Below are 21,663 nucleotides of genomic sequence, written 5' to 3' on the forward strand. Positions count from 1 at the left end.
TGTAGGATATAATTTTGCTGCTAGCTCCCAGTGAACAGCTAACCTTTGCCCTGCAGTTATCAGCAGCCATTCATTTGGAGAGCTCACTGTGAGTGACCTCCGACCTTCAGGTGGCGCTGTGACCGAGCCCACAATTCAGCGCCGGGCCGGTGGAGGGCGCACCCACGCACTTGCGGCTGCGGGGGTGCTCTCACGCCATTCACCAAACTAGGCTCCGCCCTTACGTCACACCCCGCCCATTTACGGACGACGCCCTCGGCACTAGCCCCGCCCTCTCCAAATTCCCGGCCTTTGCACCAGATCGCGTCCCATACCTTACCCAGACCACGCCTCCTCCATGGAAGACGGTCATCTTTCACTCCGCCCCTTCCCGCTGTGCCCCGCCCACCGCTCCTCACTTCCGACCCCGCCCCGTGTTGACGTCATAATGTGGCGAGCAGGACGGGAAGGCGGTGCTGGTGCGCAGGCGCGGCCCGCCAGTCCCGGTAACGGCCCCGTCTCCATGGAGTGTCACCCCGCCGTCCCGCAGCGCACACTCCCGTCTCATCCGCGGCCGGACAACAGGCAAGGTGTGGGCCCGACCCCGACCCCGACCCCGGCCCGGGATCAACCTCCCGCCTCAGCTCACTCTAATGGAGGGGAAGGGAGCTGTAGGCCCGCTCTCCTTTCCCCTGGGGGTGGGGGTGCTGCAGGCCTGAGCTTCCCCTGGGGGTGGGGTGGGGTGGGCTGCAGGCCTGAGCTTCCCCTGGGGGTGGGGGGGCTGCAGGCCTGAGCTTCCCCTGGGGGTGGGGGGGCTGCAGGCCTGATCTTCCCCTGGGGGTGGGGGGGCTGCAGGCCTGAGCTTCCCCTGGGGGTGGGGTGGGGTGGGCTGCAGGCCTGAGCTTCCCCTGGGGGTGGGGGGAGGCAGGCCTGATCTTCCCCTGGGGGTGGGGGGGGCTACAGGCCTGATCTTCCCCTGGGGGTGGGGGGGCTGCAGGCCTGAGCTTCCCCTGGGGGTGGGGGGGCTGCAGGCCTGATCTTCCCCTGGGGGTGGGGGGGCTGCAGGCCTGAGCTTCCCCTGGGGGTGGGGTGGGGTGGGGTGGGCTGCAGGCCTGAGCTTCCCCTGGGGGTGGGGGGAGGCAGGCCTGATCTTCCCCTGGTGGTGGGGGGGCTGCAGGCCTGATCTTCCCCTGGGGGTGGGGGGGCTGCAGGCCTGAGCTTCCCCTGGGGGTGGGGTGGGGTGGGCTGCAGGCCTGATCTTCCCCTGGGGGTGGGGGGAGGTAGGCCTGAGCTTCCCCTGGGGGTGGGGGGAGGTAGGCCTGAGCTTCCCCTGGGGGTGGGGGGAGGCAGGCCTGATCTTCCCCTGGGGGTGGGGGGAGGCAGGCCTGATCTTCCCCTGGGGGTGGGGGGAGGTAGGCCTGAGCTTCCCCTGGGGGTGGGGGGAGGCAGGCCTGAGCTTCCCCTGGGGGTGGGGGGAGGCAGGCCTGAGCTTCCCCTCGGGTGGGGGGGCAGCAGGCCTGATCTTCCCCTGGGGGTGTGGGGAGGCAGGCCTGAGCTTCCCCTGGGGGTGTGGGGGAGGGGGGGCTGTAGTCCCGGTCTCCTTTCCCCTAGGCGTTGAGAGGAGGGATGCATCAGCCTATAACTGACCTGTCCAATCACTCCACAGCCTGACATAGATACAAAGTTAAATTGAATTTATTGTCATGTGTACCGAGGCACAGTGGAAAAACTTCGTCTTGTGAGCAATGCAGGCAGATCAGAGTAAAGTAGCATAGATAAGCAAATAATAGGTAAACAGCAGCAAAAATAAAAACACAGATACAGGCAAATGTTAAGAGTTTGAGAGTCCATTCAGGACCCTAACAACAGTAGGGTAAAAACTGTGTTTCGAAACCGGCTGGTGAGTGTGTTCAGGCTTCTGTACCATCTCCCCGATGGTAGAGGTTGTGGAAAAGCATTGCCAGAGTGGGATGGATCTTTAAGACTGCTGGCAGCCTCCCCTTGACAGCGGGCCAGGTAGATGGATTCTCTCAACGGGAGGTTGGCCTTTGTGATTGTCTGGGCCAAGTTCACCACTCTCTGTAACCGTCTCAGATCTTGAATGGTACAGTTGCCATACCTGGTAGTGATACATCCAGAAAGAATGCTCTCAATGGTGCTCCTATAAAAGTTGGCAAGGGTATGCATGTTGTGTGTAATTTGTTGGCGCTAGGTTGAGTAGGCCCACACTTTTGCCGGGCACTGATCGAGCCTGTGCCAGACTCTTCACAACCTTGGCCCAAGCATCATTTGACCTCAATTCCCCCTCCCCTTGTATGCCATACAGGGCTTGACTGTCAGATTTCTTTCCTTAAAGGTCATTAGTGAATGAACATGCAAAACAAACCCTTTCAGCAAGGTCAGAGGACACGAGGTTATAGACCAATAGGTTTCCTATGAAATCTTTCGTAAGCTAAAATGGCGTCAAGTGAAGAAGCATTCATTTATATGGGAAAAATTTCACCTTTTCTTGTAAAACTGAAAATCCTTTTTAGATTTCTTTGGTTAGTGCAAACATGTACTAATGTCAGTCTTTCGTAAAATGAAGTGACGTAAAGCAAACTTTTGAAAAACGGGGATACCTGTATTTGACATCACAAGCTTCTGGATCGCTGCTGCTTTCTCAGGTGAAATGTTCTTTCAGCAGATTCAACTTGCCAAATAAGCGTTTGTCGAGCTGGGATCAGGTACTGCTGGATGGTGACAGTCTGTCTGAGATATAGAGGTTCACTTGAGATAACGATACGCTCTTCGTTCCTGGAATATGTCTTTAATACTGCATATGGTTGAAATATTGCCATTGAGAAGGCTCTAGGTAGTGATCCTCCACACATACCCTGGTTTAGGCTTAAAGGCACAAAGCTTAGACAAGTTCTTCCTGTTTGCGGAGGACAGGCTCCAGTGCATTAATATAAGTGGCTTCTATTAAGTGTATGTTAGCCACACAAAAAAAGCAGATGTGTTCTTGACACTGACTGTTGTTCTGTTTCCCCTATCCCCGTATCAGTCAAAGCAAAACACTCAGACACAGTATGGCTTTACCTCCTTCATCTTTATTCCAGGCCCTGGAGGGAGAGAGAACGATTGCCCGTGTGTACAGAGACATGAGTTCTCGGTCTTCTCTCGAACTGCAGAATTCTGTTGATGAAGTATATAGTCATTTACAGGAAGGATCATCCAGATAAGGCAACATACATATTGATTGGGTGACCATTACAATCAGCGAGTGTCAATGGTAAAGATTAAGCCATCTACTGTTACACAATGAACGTTCTTAACCTTGTTAACTGACTTTACATAATGAACGGCTCTTCATCTTGTTAAATGGCTTTACATAATGGATGCTTTTTCACCTTTTTAACCCACTACCCTTGCCTCCAGCACCTCATTGTTTACTGCAAGTTCTGATCTGATCCAAGTCATGCTTAGCTGAGCCTTTTGTTTCTCACAAGCCAAAACTTAACTCTTTCCCTAACTGCTCATATCTTATACCCATTCTCATGACCACCATCTTTCTCTTTTCCACCAGCCACCCACTGACTGCAACATCAACTTGATCCGCACTGTTTGTCAAGAAGGATGCATTCTCTGGTGTTCTTTTGCGCGCAGAAAGTGATCTCTGACTATGCCTCGACTCGCAAAGCCTTGGACTATATCCCCCGTGAAATCTACCCGGTGCTGTTTAAAGCTGCCTTTTTGGACATCCGGACGCTGGTGCTGCGTGATGTGGTGCAGAGGTGGCCCTTTGGTGTTCTCAACTTCTCAACCATCCTGAAGAAGTGCAAACACTGTGACCGGGACGTGATCCGAGAGAAGCCCAACAAGCAGTGCTTGCAGGCAGTGATAATGGGAGTGAAGGATTATCTATTGAACGAGTTACGACAGAGCCGCTCTGCTTCCAACAGGTACAAAACTAAACTGGCTCCGCCTGAAGAGACTGTTTAGCAATATTTAGTAATGATGGGGCCTGTCGATGATTTGTTGGCTCAGTGGTTAGCACTGCTGTCTCACGGTGCCAGGGACCTGGGTTCGATACCAGCCTTGGGCAACTGTCTGTGGAGTTTGCACATTCTCTGTGTCTGCGTGGGTTTCCTCCAGGTGCTCCAGCTTCCTCCCACAATCCAAAGACGTGCAGGTCAGATGAATTGGCCATGCTAAAATGCCCATGTTAGGTGCATTAGTCAGTGGGAAATGGGTCTGGGTGGGTTACTGTTCAGAGGGTCGGTGTGGACTTGTTAGGCCAAAGGGCCTGTTTCCACGTTGCAGGGAATCTAACCTTAAAAAAAAACTGTGATTGTTCCACTGATGTTGTAACCAGCTGATTGACCCACACCAAGAGCTTGCTGACCCTGCTGTCAGCACTGGGCACTGCTCCAACTTACCCTGCGGAGGACAGGGAAGGAATATTTAAACTCCCCCCATGCTGATATTCAATGACATGCCTCCCACATGATGAATGATCACTTGGCTGAGGGTGCCCTGGATGTTTGCAGTTCTGTGACCCTGCACACAGTGGGTCTGTAGGGCCAGGTACAGAACAGAATCCATCCTGAGCTGGATTTAAATTTACTTTGTGGATTACGCTGTGCGCAACTGATCTGGAGGGGGAAGGGTGTAGCTAATGTCCATTGAAATGATGATCAATTTCTGCAGCAAAATAGGGTCATGGTCTCTTGACCTCTTACTCAGCTGTGGTGCTCAGGTACAGCATGATTTCGGATGTGTCTGTCAGTCTCTGTAGAGGCCTAGGCTGAAAATGTGTTGCTGGAAAAGCGCAGCAGGTCAGGCAGCATCCAAGAAGCAGGAGAATCGACGTTTCGGGCATGAGCCCTTCTTCAGATTCCTGAAGAAGGGGCCTGAAACATCGATTCTCCTGCTCCTTGCATGCTGCCTGACCTGCTGCGCTTTTCCAGCAACACATTTTCAGCTCTGATCCGCAGCATCTGCAGTCCTCACTTTCTCCTCTGTAGAGGCCTAGCCTGTTGTGTTTGAGCATCAGGCTGCTGGGAAGTGTACCCAAGCCTTGTTCTTTGGTATCTCTCTACCTTGATGTTGTGGAGAGGACGGAAGACATTTGTAAAGAGAGTAGCATTGAAACTGCTGGTGTTTGTTCCAGCTGTATCTCAGCAACCCTCAGTGCCTTGCCAAGTTAAAAAGAGGCAGAAAGTAAGCATTATGACACCTCTACAGGAAAAAAAAAGTTCAGTTTTACATTCATGCACACTGAGTTCATGAGAATAACTGAGCTCTCCTTCTCCAGGATATAGTGTGTGGATTATTACGTTGAGTGAGATTTGATCTTGAGAGGGAAATGCTTAATGCAGAAGGTATGGCAGAGAGAACTTGGCAGGGTTTCGGAGGGGTGAGGAGAAGACTCTGTAAGTAGGTGATAGTAGAGTTAAGGATGGATGAGTTGGAATTGTTAACTCCCTTTTTGTTATTTTTCAGAAAAACAAAAGCATCAACATCACAGGACAGTATCAAGCTTAGGTACAGCACATGTCATTAATCTGGATGAGAGACAGAACAGGAAGCGTGTACTTTTTCATGCAAAGGTTTTCTTTGTGTCTCACGGCAAGAGTTCAAACCAAAGCAGTAGCTGCTAAGATTAATTTGTGACGGACCTCTGTACCTCTCCAGTGTTTGGGAGAGGTCTTTGGTTTTGTCCCCCCCCTCTAGTTAAACTGGAGGATGGTACAGGCCTTTATTGTATCATGTAGGAAAGTCATGGAGCCATCAATGGGAGAGTCACAGACTGTTCCCTGTAAAGCCTTGGGGAGGGAGCCATTTGGCTGCTTTATGTTCAATTAGTACAAATGCTATGCTGGAGTAGTTTCCCCTCCCTGTCGTTCTGGTGAAAGTCTTGAGGGTTGAGTTTAAAACTGGAAACTATTGCTCCTGTTTTCTGAACTCTGCATGAGCTGTCCCCTAGTTTATGCTTTCCATCAGTATTCCCATTCCGCGCCGAAGGCTAATGAGTGGTATTCATCTGCCCTCGTTAGTCCATGAGGGCTTTTAAAGGCTTGTGGTACAATAACATGGATGAGAAAGAACCTTACATTCGAGCTACTGTGTATCCCAAGCCCTGCTGTCACCTAAAGGTAAGCTTGCTGGTAAAACCCCAGTATTGATGATCTTTACCTTGGAGGGATGTGATGTCGAACCCCTGAAAGTAGGACATAGTAACCAGTATTCTTCCTCGGTGTCACAAAGAAGATTGCTCTTAAAGCTGGCGTTGTGGGGAATTATGGGGCCATCACCCCTACATCTCTCTTGCAAAGTTGTAATGAGCATGGGGCAGGTTTTGATTTGCCGCCCTCGTTAAAGGGGAGAACTTCAGGTGGCAAAAAGAAATATTTGTAGTTGTTAAAATTAACATATTGCTGTATTTAAAATCCATTGTGATAGCATCGTTTGACAGCAATTAACTATGCTCAATGACTGAAGTTTGGAAAGATCAAGGTTAGTCATAGAAAGGTTGAAGGGAGCAAAAGAGAAATAAGTTAGATCTAGATTTGATTATTGACTAATTGAGCCTTTGACAACATTCGAGTTGCAGAGAGACAATTCATTCACAAAATCTGTGTGTCATCGGCAAGGTCATTTATTGTTCATCCTTAATTAACTTTGAGAAAGTAATGGGCCATCATCTTGAATATAACTAAAGATGGGCCACTGGAGAATATAGGGTTGGGGGAGGTTATGCTGTTACATTGCTGTTGGTTTGGTGTCAGATTGGAAGCACAAGGGGTTCATCTGGCTTTCAGTGACACTCAGGTTAATGTTACTGTGACACTCAGATTCTGGATTCTGTTAATCCAGAGATACAGCTAATGTTCCGGGGACGACACCAAAATTGGAGGTGTAGTAGACAGTGAAGAATTATAATGGGATCTTGATCAGATGGGCCAATGGGCTGAGAAGTGGCAGATGGAGTTTAATTCAGATAAATGTGAGGTGCTGCATTCTGGGAAAGCAAATCTTAGCAGGACTTATACACTTATTGGTAAGGTCCTCTGGAATGTTGCTGAACAAAGAGACCTTGGAGTGCAGGTTCATAGCTCCTTGAAAATGGAGTCAAAGGTAGATAGGATAGTGAAGAAGGCGTTTGGTATACTTTCCTTTATTGGTCAGAGTATTGAGTACAGGAGTTGGGAGGTCATGTTGCAGCTGTACAGGACATTGGTTAGGCCACTGTTGGATTATTGTGTGCAATTCTGGTCTCCTTCCTATCGGAAAGATGTTGTGAAACGTGAAAAGGTTCAGAAAAGATTTACAAGGATGTTGCCAGGGTTGGAGGATCTGAGCTATAGGGAGAGGCTGAACAGGCTGGGGCTGTTTTCCCTGGAGCATCGGAGGCTGAGGGGTGACCTTATAGAGGTCTATAAAATTATGAGGGGCATGGATAGAATAAATAGTCTTTTCCCTGGGTTGAGGCGTCCAGAACTAGAGGGCATAGGTTTAGGGTGAGAGGGGAAAGATATAAAAGAGACCAAAGGGGCAACATTTTCATGCAGAGGATGGCACGTGTATGGAATGAGCTGCCAGAGGATGTGGTGGAGGCTGGTACAATTGCAACATTTAAGAGGCATTTGAATGGGTATATGAATGGGAAGGGTTTGGGGGGATATGGGCCAGGTGCTGGCAGGTGGAACTAAATTGGGTTGGCATATCTGGTCGGCATGGACCAGTTTCTGTGCTGTACATCTCTGGGTTCGAAACTCGCTAGGGCAGATGGTAGAATTTGAATTTAATAACTATCTGGAATTAAGAGTCTAATGATGACCATGAGTCCATTATCGATTATTGGAAAAACTGATCTGGTTCACTAATGTCCTTCAGGAAACTGCTATCCTTGCCTGGTAGATGTACATGTGACTCCAGACCCACAGCAATGTGGTTGACTCCTATTTGTGCTGTGGGCAATTAGGGATGGGCAATAAATGCTGGTCTCCCCAGCAACATCCTCGTCTTGTGAATGAATAAAAAAAACAAAATTGCCCAACAAATTGAATTTAAACTCTCCAGCTGACAAGGTGCCAATTGAAGTCATGTCTCTGGATCATTTGATCAATGTGTACTGGATTATGTGGCAAGGAACATTTTACCCTTTAAATAGGTCACAGAGTGATACATCTTGGTTTTAACACAGAAAGTGGGGAAATATTGTGGAGAATTGTGAATCTGGAGAATCTTGCATAGATTTAGAAACTTATGTGACGCACAGATCACACAAATATGAAACTAGTAATGATGGTAGAATCTGCAAAGGTTGTTTCCATGCCTGTGGAGGATTTTTAATATTACCAGACAATGTCCCACGATAAGGGCAATGTCAGTTAACACTGCTTAGAGATAGGAGCAGTGTTCTCTTATTGGCTGGAATTGCCTTAATGGAGTGGATTTGTTAATTGGAGGCTTTCTGGGTGCAAAAAAGATGAGAGATTCTTAATTAAAGCTTAATTAATTCCAGGAGGAAATGATGCATGGCATTAGTCAGAGTGAAGCCCAGAGGTTCATAAATCAAGGTGTGATGCCACAACTATTAGAAGAGAGTTTCAGGGAGGAATAAAGGACGTTGTAGTTGGGTTTAGCTCGGCTGATTGGGAAGTTGTGGTTGATTGACATTATAGACTAGTGAGGCGGGGGAGCTGCCTTGTTACACTGGTCCCAGAGGCTTACTGTTTCCCAACCACACGACAACAGGATTTTCTCCAAATTCATTTGGAAGCTGTAGTTGAATCACTTCTAAAACCCTTTCAGGTGCTGGTTCCAGATGACACGTTAGTGCGTATTATACTCTCTCCCCAACTTCCTCTGTTCCATTACTTTAAAGCTCTTCCCTTGGTTTACCCAACTCTTCAGACAGTGAGAATGATTTGTCCTTATTTGCTCTATCAAAGCCCTTAATGATTTTGGCTACCTATTGAAATTTCTGCTCCAGGGTGGGCAGTACGGTGGCTCAGTGGTTAGCACTGCTGCCTCACAGCGCCAGGGTCCCAGGTTCGATTCTAGCCTCGGGCGACTGTCTGTGTGGAGTTTGCATGTTCTCCCTGTGTCTGCGTGGGTTTCCTCCGGGTGCTCTGGTTTCCTCCCACAGTCTAAAGATGTGCCGGTCAGGTGAATTGGCAGTGCTAAATTGCCCATCGTGTTAGGTGCATTAGTCAGAGGGGAGTGGGTCAGTGTGGACTGTTTCCACACTGTAGGGAATCGAATCTAATCTAATCTAAATGTTCGAAGCCATTATTCTCCAGTGTCTCTGAATCGTTAAACTCCCTCATAAGCGATTTAGTGAGAGCGAGCCAATTGGATTCAGAATTGGCTTGCCAATAGGAGACAGAGGGTGGTGGTAGAGGGTTGTTCAGATGGGAAGCCTGTGACCAGTGGTGTGCTGCAAGGTTGATGCTGGGTCCACTGTTGTTTGTCATTTATACAAATAATTTGGATGAGTATGTAGCAGGCACAGTCAGTAAATTTGCGGTAATATAGTGGACAGTGAAGAAAGTTACCTAAGATTACAACTAGGCCAGCGGGCTGAGGAATGGCAGATGGAGTCTAATTCAGATGAATGCGAGGTGTTGCATTTTGGTAAGACAAACAAGGGCAGGATTTACACAGTTAATGCTAGTTGTGAAGAATAATTGATGAACTCACAGAAACAAGCTTAGCAAGCTGGGTGAAGATATGAAGCAGGGAATGCTCGAATTAACATAACCTTGGGGTTACCATTGACCAGAAACTCAACTGGACTCATCACATAAACACAGTAGCTACAAGAGCTGGTCAGGGACTAGGGACACTGGTGAGTAACTCACCTCCTGACACCCAAAAGTCTATCCACCATCTGCAAGGCACAAATCAGGAGTGTGATGGAATCCTCCCCACTTGCCTGGATGGGTGCCGCTCCAACAACACTCAAGAAGCTCGATGCCATCCAGGACAAAGCAGCCTGCATGATTGCACCACATCTACAAACATTCAGTCCTTCCACTCCCAGCCCTCAGTAGCAGCAGTGTGTACTATCTACAAGATACACTGCAGAAATTCACCAAATATCCTTAGACAGCATCTTCTAAACCCCCGACCACTTCCATCTAGAAGGACAAGGGCAGCAGGTACTTGGGAACACCACCACCTGCAAATTCCCCTCCAAGCCACTCGCCACCCTGACTTGGAAATATACCGCCGTTCCTTCACAGTTGTTGGGTCAAAATCCTGGAATTCCCTTCCTACTGGCGTTGTGGGTCAACCCACAGCAAGTGGGCTGCAGCGATTCAAGAATGCAGCTCACCATCACCTTCTCAAGGGCAAATAGGGATGGGCTATCAATGCTGGCCAGGCAGCTGCGCCCAAGTCCCGTAAATGAATTTTAAAAAACTCTCCAGACTTTAGAAGATTGAGGTCACTATAAGGGATTGCATATTTAAGAGAGTCGAGGAACATTTTCTTGTTGGTGTTGCAAATCTGTAGGTTTTTTTTACTAAAGAGAAACGTAGAAGCAGAGAGACATTTTTAATCAGCAAAAGGGAACCGAGGGTTAAGTAAACTCTGTGCTGGAGAGCTTCATCTGGTCTGAGCAGCATGTATGGAGTTAGAAACCGAGTTAATGTTTTGAGTCTGATATGACTTTTCTTCAGAATGAGTTCATGATTTCAGGGAGGGTATAGCCTACTGCTGTTCCTATTTTAAATATCCTTTCCAGTATTCCAGCATTTTACTTGTTCATAGTAATTACATCCAGTGCAGTGCTGACATTCAACGATTATTTAGTACTTTTGGTGATCCTGAAATCTGTCAAGGTTTAGACTGCAACACTTCCATTCTGGAAAATTATTTTGTTTAAACATCAGGGTTTATGTCGGGGTGTAATTTGTATTTTACTCCATTCTGACTTGGGGGGAATTTTGTGTCTGTTGTGACCAGGGATATCAGTTGTTGGGTGTGACTAGCTTTCTAATTACTATACCAGGTCAATGACAGGGTGAAATGCCTAAAAATGTTGCTTAATAATTACATTGAACTCTGTAATTCTGAGCAGTATCTGATAATTTGGATTGCAGCGTGACCATTGACTTTACACTGAATGTGGCCTCTGCTTGATTCTCACCTCCACTCTCCACTGGCTGTCAAAATCCCCAGTGAAGTGTAGCACCTATAAGCTGTTATCCAAACCACTGGCTTACCGCAGTGGAAGAGCTATCTTGTGGATTTGGTGTATTGCTCGCCGCCATTTCCGCCACAGCGCATCATCCGCCGCCATTTCCGCCACAGCGCATCATCCGCCGCCATTTCCGCCACAGCGCAACATCCGCCGCCATTTCCGCCACCTCCAAACGGACCCCACCACCAAGGATATATTTCCCTCCCCTCCCCTATCAGCATTCCGTAAAGACCACTCCCTCCGTGACTCCCTCGTCAGATCCACACCCCCCACCAACCCAACCTCCACTCCCGGCACCTTCCCCTGCAACCGCAGGAGGTGCAAGACTTGCGCCCACACCTCCCCCCTCACCTCCCTCCAAGGCCCCAAAGGAAACTTCCATATCCGCCACAGATTCACCTGTACCTCCACACATATCATCTATTGCATCCTTTGCACCCGATGTGGCCTCCTCTATATTGGGGAGACGGGCCGCCTGCTGCGGAGCGTTTCAGGGAACACCTCTGGGACACCCGGACCAACCAACCCAACCACCCTGTAGCTCAACATTTCAATTCCCCCTCCCACTCCACCAAGGATATGCAGGTCTTTGGACTCCTCCATCGTCAGACCACAGCGAAACGATGGAGGAAGAATGCCTCATCTTCCGGCTAGGAACCCTCCAACCACAAGGGATGAACTCGGATTTCACCAGTTTCCTCATTCCTCCCCCCCCCCCCCCCCCCCCCCAGCCTGTCTCAGTCAAACCCATCAAATTCAGCACCGCCTTCCTAACCTGCAATCTTCTTCCCGACCTCTCCGCCCCCACCCCAGTCTGACCTATCACCCTCACCTTGACCTCTTTCCACCTATCACATTTCCAACGCCCCTCCCCCAAGTCCCTCCTCCCTATCTTTTATCTTAGCCTGCTGGACCAACTTTCCTCATTCCTGAAGAAGGGCTAATGCCCGAAACGTCGATTCTCCTGTTCCCTAGATGCTGCCTGACCTGCTGCGCTTTTCCAGCAACACATTTCCATCTCTGTATTGTTTTGAATATCTAGCTGGACCCGCTCTCATTAATAACAAACAAATCCTAAAAAGTCAATTCCATCTGATCGACCTAATACCTGCACCACCTGTCAAGAGGATTTGATAAGTTTATAATTGAGGCGTTTAACGTTAACTCTTGAGGTTCACTTATCTGACGCCTCTCTTTCTGTAGCAGTGTAACAGAGGCACCAATGGTGATGTTAATTTGAGCATTCCCTGCTTCATATCTTCACCCAGCTTACTAAGCTTGTTTCTCTGAGTTCATCAATTATTCTTCACAACTGGAACGGCAACTTTTCAGGGACAATTTGAGGGGAAAAATAACTCTCTACAGAGAAGGACTTATTGGGAAGGGGAGGGGCACAGAATTAGACAAAAAGTTTTAAGGAAGTGGTGTTTAGGATGGGAATTAATAAGAAATAGGGTGTGGGTAGCTTCCACTCTTAGTTGTTGGGGGGGGGGGGGGGGGGAGGGAGTGCAAGATGCTGAAGGGACAGGAGCCTGGGTGAATATGTAGAAATTGTAGATGCAGAAATAGAGGGGAGAGAAAAACACCATCCACAGACCTTAATTTGGAGTTGGAAACTTATCGTTGTCAATCTTTTAGATTCAGAAACCTGTTTGCTAACGTGATCACCTAAGGACCGAGTTTGTCCAAGTGAGATCCACATTTGAAGAGAATACATGCAGTAGAGTTCTGAATGAGCTGAAACTACTTTAGTATATTAGTTATAGATCTGAGGCTCACTTTTCAGATCTGACTGACCTGTACTCTACACCACATCTCATGTTTAAGGACAAAAGTCACACCACACCAACAGGTTTATTTGAAATCACAAGGTTTCAGCGCGCTGCTGCTTCACCAGTTGAAATCCGTCACCTGAGGAAGGAGGTGTGCTCTGAAAGCTTGTGATTTTAGATAATCCTGATGGACTATAACTTGGTGTCATGTGACTTCTGACCTTGTCCACTTGAGTCCAACACTGGCACCTTCACGTCATGTTTAAGGAGACTTATCACTGGCAAAGTAACAGATTCTAGCTTAAAGTCACAAGTAGGGACAGTACTTTGTGAAAAACATTGCTTTGAATCTGCTGAAACAGACTGTTCACTTTTGGAGTGTCTATACTCTGTTGGAACTGCTTCTCATTATATTTCATCTCACCCTCCTTTGTCATGAATCACCTAGCTTCCCTTTAAATGTGTTCAAGTTATTCATCCAATTCCTCCCTGAGATAGCACATCCCATGTTCTCTGCAGTTTTCTAGGTAAAATAGTTTTTCCTGAATTGGAGTGATTTAATAACGACCTGATTGTATTTTTGACCTGATGTTGTGGGCACCCCATAGATGGGAATACCTTGTTAAAGATTTGTATAATCCCATTCTCCAACCACCACCACCCCCCCTTCTCTTTGAGAGAAGAGCACCCCAGTCTTGCAATGTGAAAAGCTGTAGAACACTGTAATAGGTATTTTTGTTCATTCTGGGTGATGCGTTTGCCTTATTATATTGTTGAGTCATTGCATTGAGAGTGTGTTTGACACTCTAGTGATTCTATTGTTCACAGGAAACACCGATTTCTCCGTGTCGTGGATCTCACAGGACTTCAAGATGATGGAGACAGGCAAGATGCAGATACCATTGGCCAGTGGTCCCGAACTGTGGCTTTGGCCAAAGCTTGCATTGATATATCCCGGACCAGCAGGAGGGATGAATACAGCTCATCTAAAAGGAGGAAGGGCAGAAGTGGTACTGCGTTGGATGCAAACTGTGAAAACCAGCTGTGCGTAGAGTTACATGCCAATCTTTTCATCACCAGTAACTCTTACACAACAGTAAAGGATGCACTGCAAATCGGCAAGTCCTCTCCCTTGTGTTTGAAATGTCGGGACCTTCGAGCAGAGGAGTTATCTGCAAAGAAGACCGTCAGTATCCTGGAGCTCCTGGACCCAGTGGTTCTCCGGAAGATTGAGTTGCGTTACAATAACCTGGGCCTCACTGGGCTCAACACGCTGTTCCCTTACTTCCCCTTGTTTGGCAATCTGAGCAGCCTGAGACTTCCCTACAGTAATATCGATGTGAGGCACATGACTCCTGAGATGGAAGAGTCCTTCCAGAGCATGGTTTCAATGTTAGGCCAGCTGCCTAATGTGAAGGAGCTGAACCTGGCGTCGTCCAGACTATCTGGACGCATCCGCGAGCTGCTGAAGTAAGTGGTCAGAGCTGCCTCCTGCTCTAACTCAGTGCTTCAAATCCCAGCCACCTTTGGCATGATTGCAATGTCAAAGGTGAGTGATAGTTTGGAAGGAAAGGTTAGTCACTGTCCAAATGAGTACCTCTGGTCTTCTCAACTACACCTGGTGTATACCTTCCTAGTGAGCTATACCTTAGCAAGTATCTTTCCATTGTTCTCATGCTTGCACTAACACACTCACCATGGGGTCCACAAGAGTTGTGGGTTAGAGATCCTCCATGCTAAAAGCCCTTCATGGTAACCTCAGTTGGTGCGGGAGCTGAACCCACACTGTTGACATCACTCTGCATCGCAATCCAACCATCTAACCTACTGAGCTAACCAGGCTCTGTAGGTAGCACTCAGCTCAGTTAGGAAGCTGTGGGTTCAAGTCCTACTCCTTAAACCCAAGCGCTGAATCCCGTTGGCACTGGCTCTGCTCTTTGAGGTGCCATCTTTTTGATGAGGGGTCTCAAGTGGACTCTGAGGGGTGCTATTTCAAACAGAGCAAGGCAGTTATTTCCAGCACAGTGGCAAATATATATTCCACAACTAAACATTGCAGGTCGGGGTGGGGGGTGCAAATGGGTTGCCCCATTTTCCCACACGCAGTGACTAAATTTCACCATCAGCTGTAAAATGGAAGCCAAGAATGCTACTGTATGAGTGCAAGTCTTTTAACTGTATCTCGATATTTAAATGATCAGGTTTTGCATTAACAGGAGACAACATAGTTTCACCAGTCATCTGACATTGTGAAACTTGAAAGGCTTCAGAATCTCTGTGTAATGCTCCGTTGGTATTTGGAAATCCCTGTTGACATACTGTTAGTTGTTTGGGCTGTTTTCTGTTGGATACAGTGAGAACCAGATGAGTATTTACATCTGCAGGTACCAGTGACCTGCTGTGAACTTCCTTTTAATGCCCTTTAACCTTCACTGGAACACTGATTTAATGTCAAGGCGCTGTTTCTTGATCAGTTCTAGTGCAAAATCTGTCCATTTACAGGTAAAAGACTGCAAGATTTTGTCTCTTTCAAATATGGTGTCAGTCCCTTATAAAAAAATCCTTTGCCCCAAGATGACCTCTAACTAGTTAACTACAGTAACTGGTGTGATTCTGTTGGGTTTGCTGTATGACTGTCACTGCTTGTGTGGTGTCTAATGGATTTGTTTTAAACAGTGTTTTGCAGAAATCCTTGGAAAGCCTGGAACTCGCTTACTGTTACCTTCTCCCAGCGGATGCTACCTACCTGGCTAACAGCTATCACGCCCCTTACCTGAAGAAGCTGGATCTGAGCGGCAACAACCTCTCCGACGTCCTGCTGGGCCCTTTCTGCCAGATCCTGCAGCACTCCTCTACCTCGCTGGTCTACCTGGACATCATGGAGTGCAGGGTGATGGACAGACAGCTAACCACCTTCCTGCCTGCCCTCGGCCTATGTTCTCAGCTGCAGTATTTCAGCTGCTTCTGTAACCCGATTTCCAGCCAAGGCCTCAAGGCCTTGCTTCACACTGCAGTGCAGCTTCCGGTCCTGAAAGTTGTCGTGCACCCTATCCCAGTCGACTGCTATGAAGAAGGGCTCCCCTGGCCCCCATCTACATATGACCTTATTGACTATAGTATCGATCAGGAGAAGCTCAGTCGGGTTGATGCAGAACTGAACGAGATACGGTTGAAGGCAGTGAGAACAGATATTCTTACAACAGTCGAATTATACAACGACTTCTCACTCGACACATTGCAGTTGTACTGAAGCAAACACCCGTCATTTCTTTTACAAAACAACAGGAACAGCTTGTATTAAATGCGTTTGAGACAGATACAGTTTATATGAATTGGTTTTATATATTCAGTTACCTGAGATTTTTTTATATACATACCTAAATCTTATATATAGTTTAAAACCTCAGTACAGATATAATAAATTTCATTTCATTAACTTGTCTTTCCAAGGAAGGAATGAGATTAACCATTTTTCTTTGTCGTCGGTCGAGGGATTACACACAGGTTGCGCAATGCAACCAGTTGCGTTTCTCTCTCCCCTCAGAGTCAACCCTGTTTGAATTAGAAGGTGCTTGTCAAGTAGATGTGTTGAGGCTTGGGAGGAAAACTTGAGAGGCTAGTTTGTGGATGGGGGAAGGGAAAGGCCATACTGAATGAAACATCTGTGGCATGAATTGTTCAGTACTCACCAGCAGGTTGATTTGACTGACAGTGCATGCCGTTATAAAGAGCACGCCTGACCCACCCTGGGTCATGTCCAACTTTTGAGTGGATGTGGCAGTGAGAAAGACAGGATCTTTGGAATTCTGATGCCCTTATCTTGCTGCTTAGAAATCAATTTTAGCATTGTATGGCTGTAAATATAGAAAGAAGTATACCCAGGTGGGTGTTTTCTCTTTTTTAAATGTTCAAAGTATAAGCTTATTGTGCTCCCAGATCAGTTCACCATGCTGTTTAGTTACAGCAGCTGTTGAACCAATAACACTTCTAAAGGCCAGACATGGCTGAGTCTGCAGAAGATTGATGTTGCTCGAATCCTCGGATTGTGTGTCCTAGCTTTGGGCGCAGGGATTTAATACAACACAGTGACTGACTTGGTGAAAACTCCGATTTCCATGGACGGAGGTGCTGCAATGCTTGGGGACACCACACAAGGTGTGTAGATCACCCAGGAACTCTGGGGCTTCCACCCAGCTGTACTGAATTCAGACCCAAGTGCTCTTTCCCTGAAGAGGTCGTCTTGCACATTAGTAATGTCCTTCCCTGGCTCTGGAGGCTGGGGTTCAAGTCTCACCTGTTCCAGAGGTTTGCTGCAACATGTCTGAGCAGGTTGATAAGAGAGCTTTTCCAGTGTTCTGCACATGCTGGAATTTACAGGAGCCAGTTGCTCACCAGGGACTGAAACCCCTCCCTAGTAAAGTGCTGCATGATTCCGTTATATACAGTGTTTTCAGTAAGTTCTGTGTGAGGGTGGGTTGCTGTGTTGCAATGACCTATTTATTTGGATTACCAGCTGTATGTTAGAGGTTGTGAATGTGAGGCCGGGCTGTTACGTGTGCAGCACGTGCCTAATTATTGCACGTCCTTGCTCCCTTGTAGATCCCAGGGAACACTGATCACCAGTGAGTAGTAGAGTTTTGGGTCTCTGTTCCGCGATTGGTCAGTAAACGCTAGCAATTCGATCTGGTTCTGTAAGATTTCACACTTAGTGTCCCGAGGAGAAACTGCACGCATGGCTTAAAACAAAGATTTTTTAATATCTATTTTGCAAAAGATGGGCAGCCGTCGTTGCAGAGCAAATTCAAACAATTACCAATCAAGTTTAATAAAATGTCTTCACTGACATCAATTTAGCCCAATAATATTTTCTGGGAACAAACCTTACTTTCCACATCCAAGCACGCTTATCTTGCACCTGCACTTGCCAGGTCAGTTAGGATGGCTAGTAATGTCTTGTCTAGTTATTTATATGCTGTAAAGGAAGCATTGTAGTTCAGGAATGCAGCTTTTAGCCGGGTCAAAAGCCATTTTATGCAGCTTTAAGCAGAATTGCCCATTTGTAGCCTAGAAGCCATTTTGTCATGTTATTTGCAGTAAGCCATTTTATTGCTGCCTAAGTTAGTAAGAGCAGGTATTAAATGGTTCCTGACTTCAACCAGTTACTTCAGCCTGTATTCAGATATCTGATCCTTAAGATCAACATGCAAGCCAGGGAGAACCAGCCAATTGGATACAAAATTGGCTTGACAGTGGTGGTAGAGGGTTGGTTTTTGGGACTGCAGGCCTGTGGCCAGAGGTGTTCCACAGATCATTTTTGCAAACGATTTAGGTGGGAATTTAGGAGCACGGTCAGTAAGTTTGTAAAATTGGTAGAAGTTTCCAAAGGGATCTTGATCAACTGGGCCAACGGACGAAGGAGTGGCAGGTGGAGTTTAATTCCGATCAATGTGAGGTATTGCATTTTGCTAAGTCACCTAAGTGCAGGGCTTACACTTGTTAATTGTCGGGTCTTGGTGAGTGTTGTTGGACAGAGACCTAGGGGTGCAGGTACATAGATCCTTGAAAGTGGCATCACAGTGAGAGAGGGTGGTGAAGATGGCATTTGGCACACTTGCCTTCCTCACAGCATTGGGATGTCATATTGAGGTTGTACAGGATATTGGTACGGCCACTTTGGAGTACTGTGTACAGTTCTGGTTACCCTGCTATAAGAAGGATGTTATTAAATTGGTGAGGGTGCAAAAACGATTTCCAAGTATGTTGCTGGTGATGTTGGTTTTGAGTTATAAGGAGAGGCTGGGACTTTTTTCACTGGAGCGTAGGAGGATGAAGGGTGACCTTATATAGGTTTACAAAATCGTGAAGGGGTATAGATAAGGTGAGTAGTAGAGGTCTTTTCCACAGGGCGGATGACTTAAAAATGAGGGGCATAATTTTAATATGAATTTGAATTAAAATAAAAATCTGGAATTAAAAGTTAAATAATTGTCAATTGTAATAAAAATCTATTTGGTTTGCCTTTACTGAAGGAAATCTGGTGTCCTCACCTGTTCTGGCCTTTGTGTGACTCCAGACCCACAATAATTGCCCGCTGAATAAGCCAGTCCATTGTATCCAAGAATTCATACATCTTAGAAAAGGAATAAAACTGAAGGACCAATTGGCATTGAACTAGACATTGCAAACTACAACAGCAATAACCAGCCCTATTGACCCCTGCCAAATCGTTATTGAGGGTCAGAGCCAAACCTGGGAGAGTTGTCTTACAGACAAGTCAAGCACCTAACATATCTGATACCTTATAGATAATGTCCCAGACACCACCATCACTGTCCCAACTCTGCTGCAGCCATTGAGATGAGACTCGCTGGGCAGTGATGAGTGGCCGATTCACTCGGATTCTTGCCTGTTTGCAGCATCACAGAAACACAATCTCCTCTTGTTAACATGCAAGCAGTGCAGAGGTAGCAGGATAAGGCAAATGAATGTGTATCAACAGATGAGTACAGGAGGGAAGGCTTTGGAGCCCTGTGTCTAGCTCTGGGGAAGATGGCACCTGTCCAAGTCAGGTACGTTGCGCCTGAACAGAGTTTGGAGTGAGATCCTTCCAGAGCATTCTGTTAGTGCTGTTGGGAGGGCTCTAGATTAACTTGGCAGAGGTGTGGGAACCGACAAGGAACAGTAGAGGAGAATACAAGGGCTTGGAATACACAAGCTACTGCAGAGAACAGCAATGGCATGAGTAACTGACTCTTATGGATGGGGTTTCCATCAGAGCCTTCCCGAGCTGGTTACTGCCTTTGTGGTAGCTTGTACATTTTCTTGCCTACCACATTGCCTTGTTGGTAACAGCAGTATCTTTTGATTCTGGCCAGCTAAACAAGCTGGAGATAGACCCCGCGAGACGGCCATGTGATAGGACTAGTTTAGGAACATGGTTGGTGTGGGCTAGTTGAACAGCAAGGTCTGTTTCAATACTGTGTGTCTATGACTCCTCCACTTGCAGTGCCTGACAAGACTGGCAAAGGTACTGGAGAGGTTGTCCCTTGGGATTGCACCAATACCCCAGGGTGATAGCCAAAAGACCCAAAAAAGGGAGAGGTTGTCCCTTGGGATTGCACCAATACCCCAGGGTGATAGCCAAAAGACCCAAAACACCAGGACATAGATAATCAAGTAACTCAGGCTGAAGAATTTTTAAGCGAAAAAGGACGATCCAAATATCAGAGCGCTGGGATTAGGGCGGTGGAGATTATCATTGTCTTAATAATGATTGCTGATGAAGAGCTGGGTAAGGAGAACACAACAGCAATGAAGTGAAATGTGAGAAAGTCTAAAAGGCGCAGTGGAGTGAGTAACACCAGGTCAAGGAAATAATGGGTCAAAAGGAAAGAGACGTTCAGAGAATCTCCATTGTTTTATAACAGTGATAGATGACAACCAGCCTGGCAAATAATGGGGACACCAACCATATTGTTATGTCCCCTTTCCAAACAGGAATTTGAAAGTTCAGAAATGAAGTTAAATTCGAAGTTCAGCACAAAGGTGAATATTGGTAAATCTGCACAGGTCAGAGGGATGACAGATAATTCATTGCCCCATAGGGGAGGAGGAGGAGGAGGAGGAGGAGGAAGAGGTTAACATAGTCATTATGAGAATAGACCCAAAGAGTGCAGCAGGTCCAGACGGGATGAAACTGGACAATATCCAGAACGAGGAAGCCAGATGTCTACCTCTGCTCTTTCCTGTGGCCGAGATTGAGCACGTCTCCGGAATCCCTCAGTAAGAGTCCAGCTGATCATTAGAAAAATTTTTCAAAATAATCAGCAATGTCACAAGCCAATTTCTCTGTCTCCTGCTCCATACAAATGGATGGTATTTGTTTTATAATGAGGACAAAAGGCTAGGATTACCCATAATCCCTGCTGCTGTCGTTAGGCAAAGAGAATCACCTGAGGTTCCAGGAGATCCCATGAAGGCCTCTCTTCAGTTGTTAGGGAAGAACAACTTGGAGATTGTAGAGGGATTGAGTGAGCTGGAGATGCTGGAAGAGGTTGAGGTACCACGTCTGCAGTTGAAGAAGCTGAGTCCCAGGTATCCAAGTCCACAACATTTTACACCAGAGGTAATGCCATTAAGTAACTACAGAAAGTGAAAGGGAAAATGGCCAAATGAATGGAGCTAAGGATCTGGGCTTAGTTATTTAAAGAGTGACTGTCTTAAATACGTGAATGAAACCTTATAATAATAGTACATCAAGACTAATTAATGAACTATTATGATGCAATTGATATCCAACTAGGATAACTTTATCTAGAGGTAGACCACAAATACAAACAGGGTGTCAAAGATGTGAAGACCCAAAGGGAACAATAGGATATCTTTCAGGTAGAGATTGTTCATTCATTAAGAATGCATGAAAATAGAATAAAGATTGCTGACGTTACAGGGAGAGTATGGATGGACAACAGCACCAGTGGAAACCAGATGAAATTTAAGAACCAAGATATCGCAGTCATGGACATGATGATTTATGTTGAAAATAACAATAAATGTTTAGGTGGTGCCTGGAATGAGAAAGCCATGTAATACAATCATCATAACTAAGAAATGAAGGAGCTCACTGGAGATTCCTCATGTAACTACTTTGGATTAGTTATGGGTGCAAGGGAGAAATGGTACAAACAAAAAATAGTCTGGATGTACATTTGC

General features: G+C 46.7%; 1 protein-coding gene across 4 annotated transcripts; it reads left to right on the plus strand.

Moving 5' to 3' along the window:
• Nucleotides 1–424: 424 nt before the first annotated feature.
• LOC122550180 (leucine-rich repeat-containing protein 14-like) lies at nt 425–16,268 on the plus strand. 4 transcript variants are annotated; one of them, XM_087987644.1, is made up of 6 exons: nt 445–569; nt 3,081–3,253; nt 3,548–3,923; nt 5,467–5,508; nt 13,780–14,421; nt 15,628–16,268. In XM_087987644.1, the coding sequence occupies exons 3-6, from the start codon at nt 3,598–3,600 to the stop codon at nt 16,199–16,201; spliced, it is 1,584 nt and encodes a 527-aa protein (XP_087843770.1). In that variant the 5' UTR covers nt 445–569; nt 3,081–3,253; nt 3,548–3,597; the 3' UTR covers nt 16,202–16,268. The 4 variants fall into 4 exon arrangements, with proteins under 4 accessions (XP_043546819.1, XP_043546821.1, XP_087843770.1 ...); XM_043690884.2 differs by lacking the exon at nt 3,081–3,253 and having other exon boundaries at nt 425–569; XM_043690885.2 differs by lacking the exon at nt 3,081–3,253 and having other exon boundaries at nt 461–564.
• The last annotated feature ends 5,395 nt before the right edge of the window (nt 16,269–21,663 follow it).

The sequence above is a fragment of the Chiloscyllium plagiosum genome, unplaced genomic scaffold (genome assembly GCF_037043375.1).
Source record: "Chiloscyllium plagiosum isolate Xiang-an unplaced genomic scaffold, Cpla_swu_hap1 HiC_scaffold_5, whole genome shotgun sequence".
Taxonomy (NCBI): domain Eukaryota; kingdom Metazoa; phylum Chordata; class Chondrichthyes; order Orectolobiformes; family Hemiscylliidae; genus Chiloscyllium; species Chiloscyllium plagiosum.

What these genes read in the sequence shown, in the direction of transcription:
- LOC122550180 (XM_043690884.2), top strand. Translation starts at nt 3,598, where the DNA reads ATGCATTCTCTGGTGTTCTTTTGCGCGCAGAAAGTGATCTCTGACTAT. An exon ending in AGCCGCTCTGCTTCCAACAG is followed by an intron (nt 3,924 to 5,466) that starts GTACAAAACTAA and finishes GTTATTTTTCAG; the next exon opens with AAAAACAAAAGCATCAACAT. An exon ending in CAGGACAGTATCAAGCTTAG is followed by an intron (nt 5,509 to 13,779) that starts GTACAGCACATG and finishes TATTGTTCACAG; the next exon opens with GAAACACCGATTTCTCCGTG.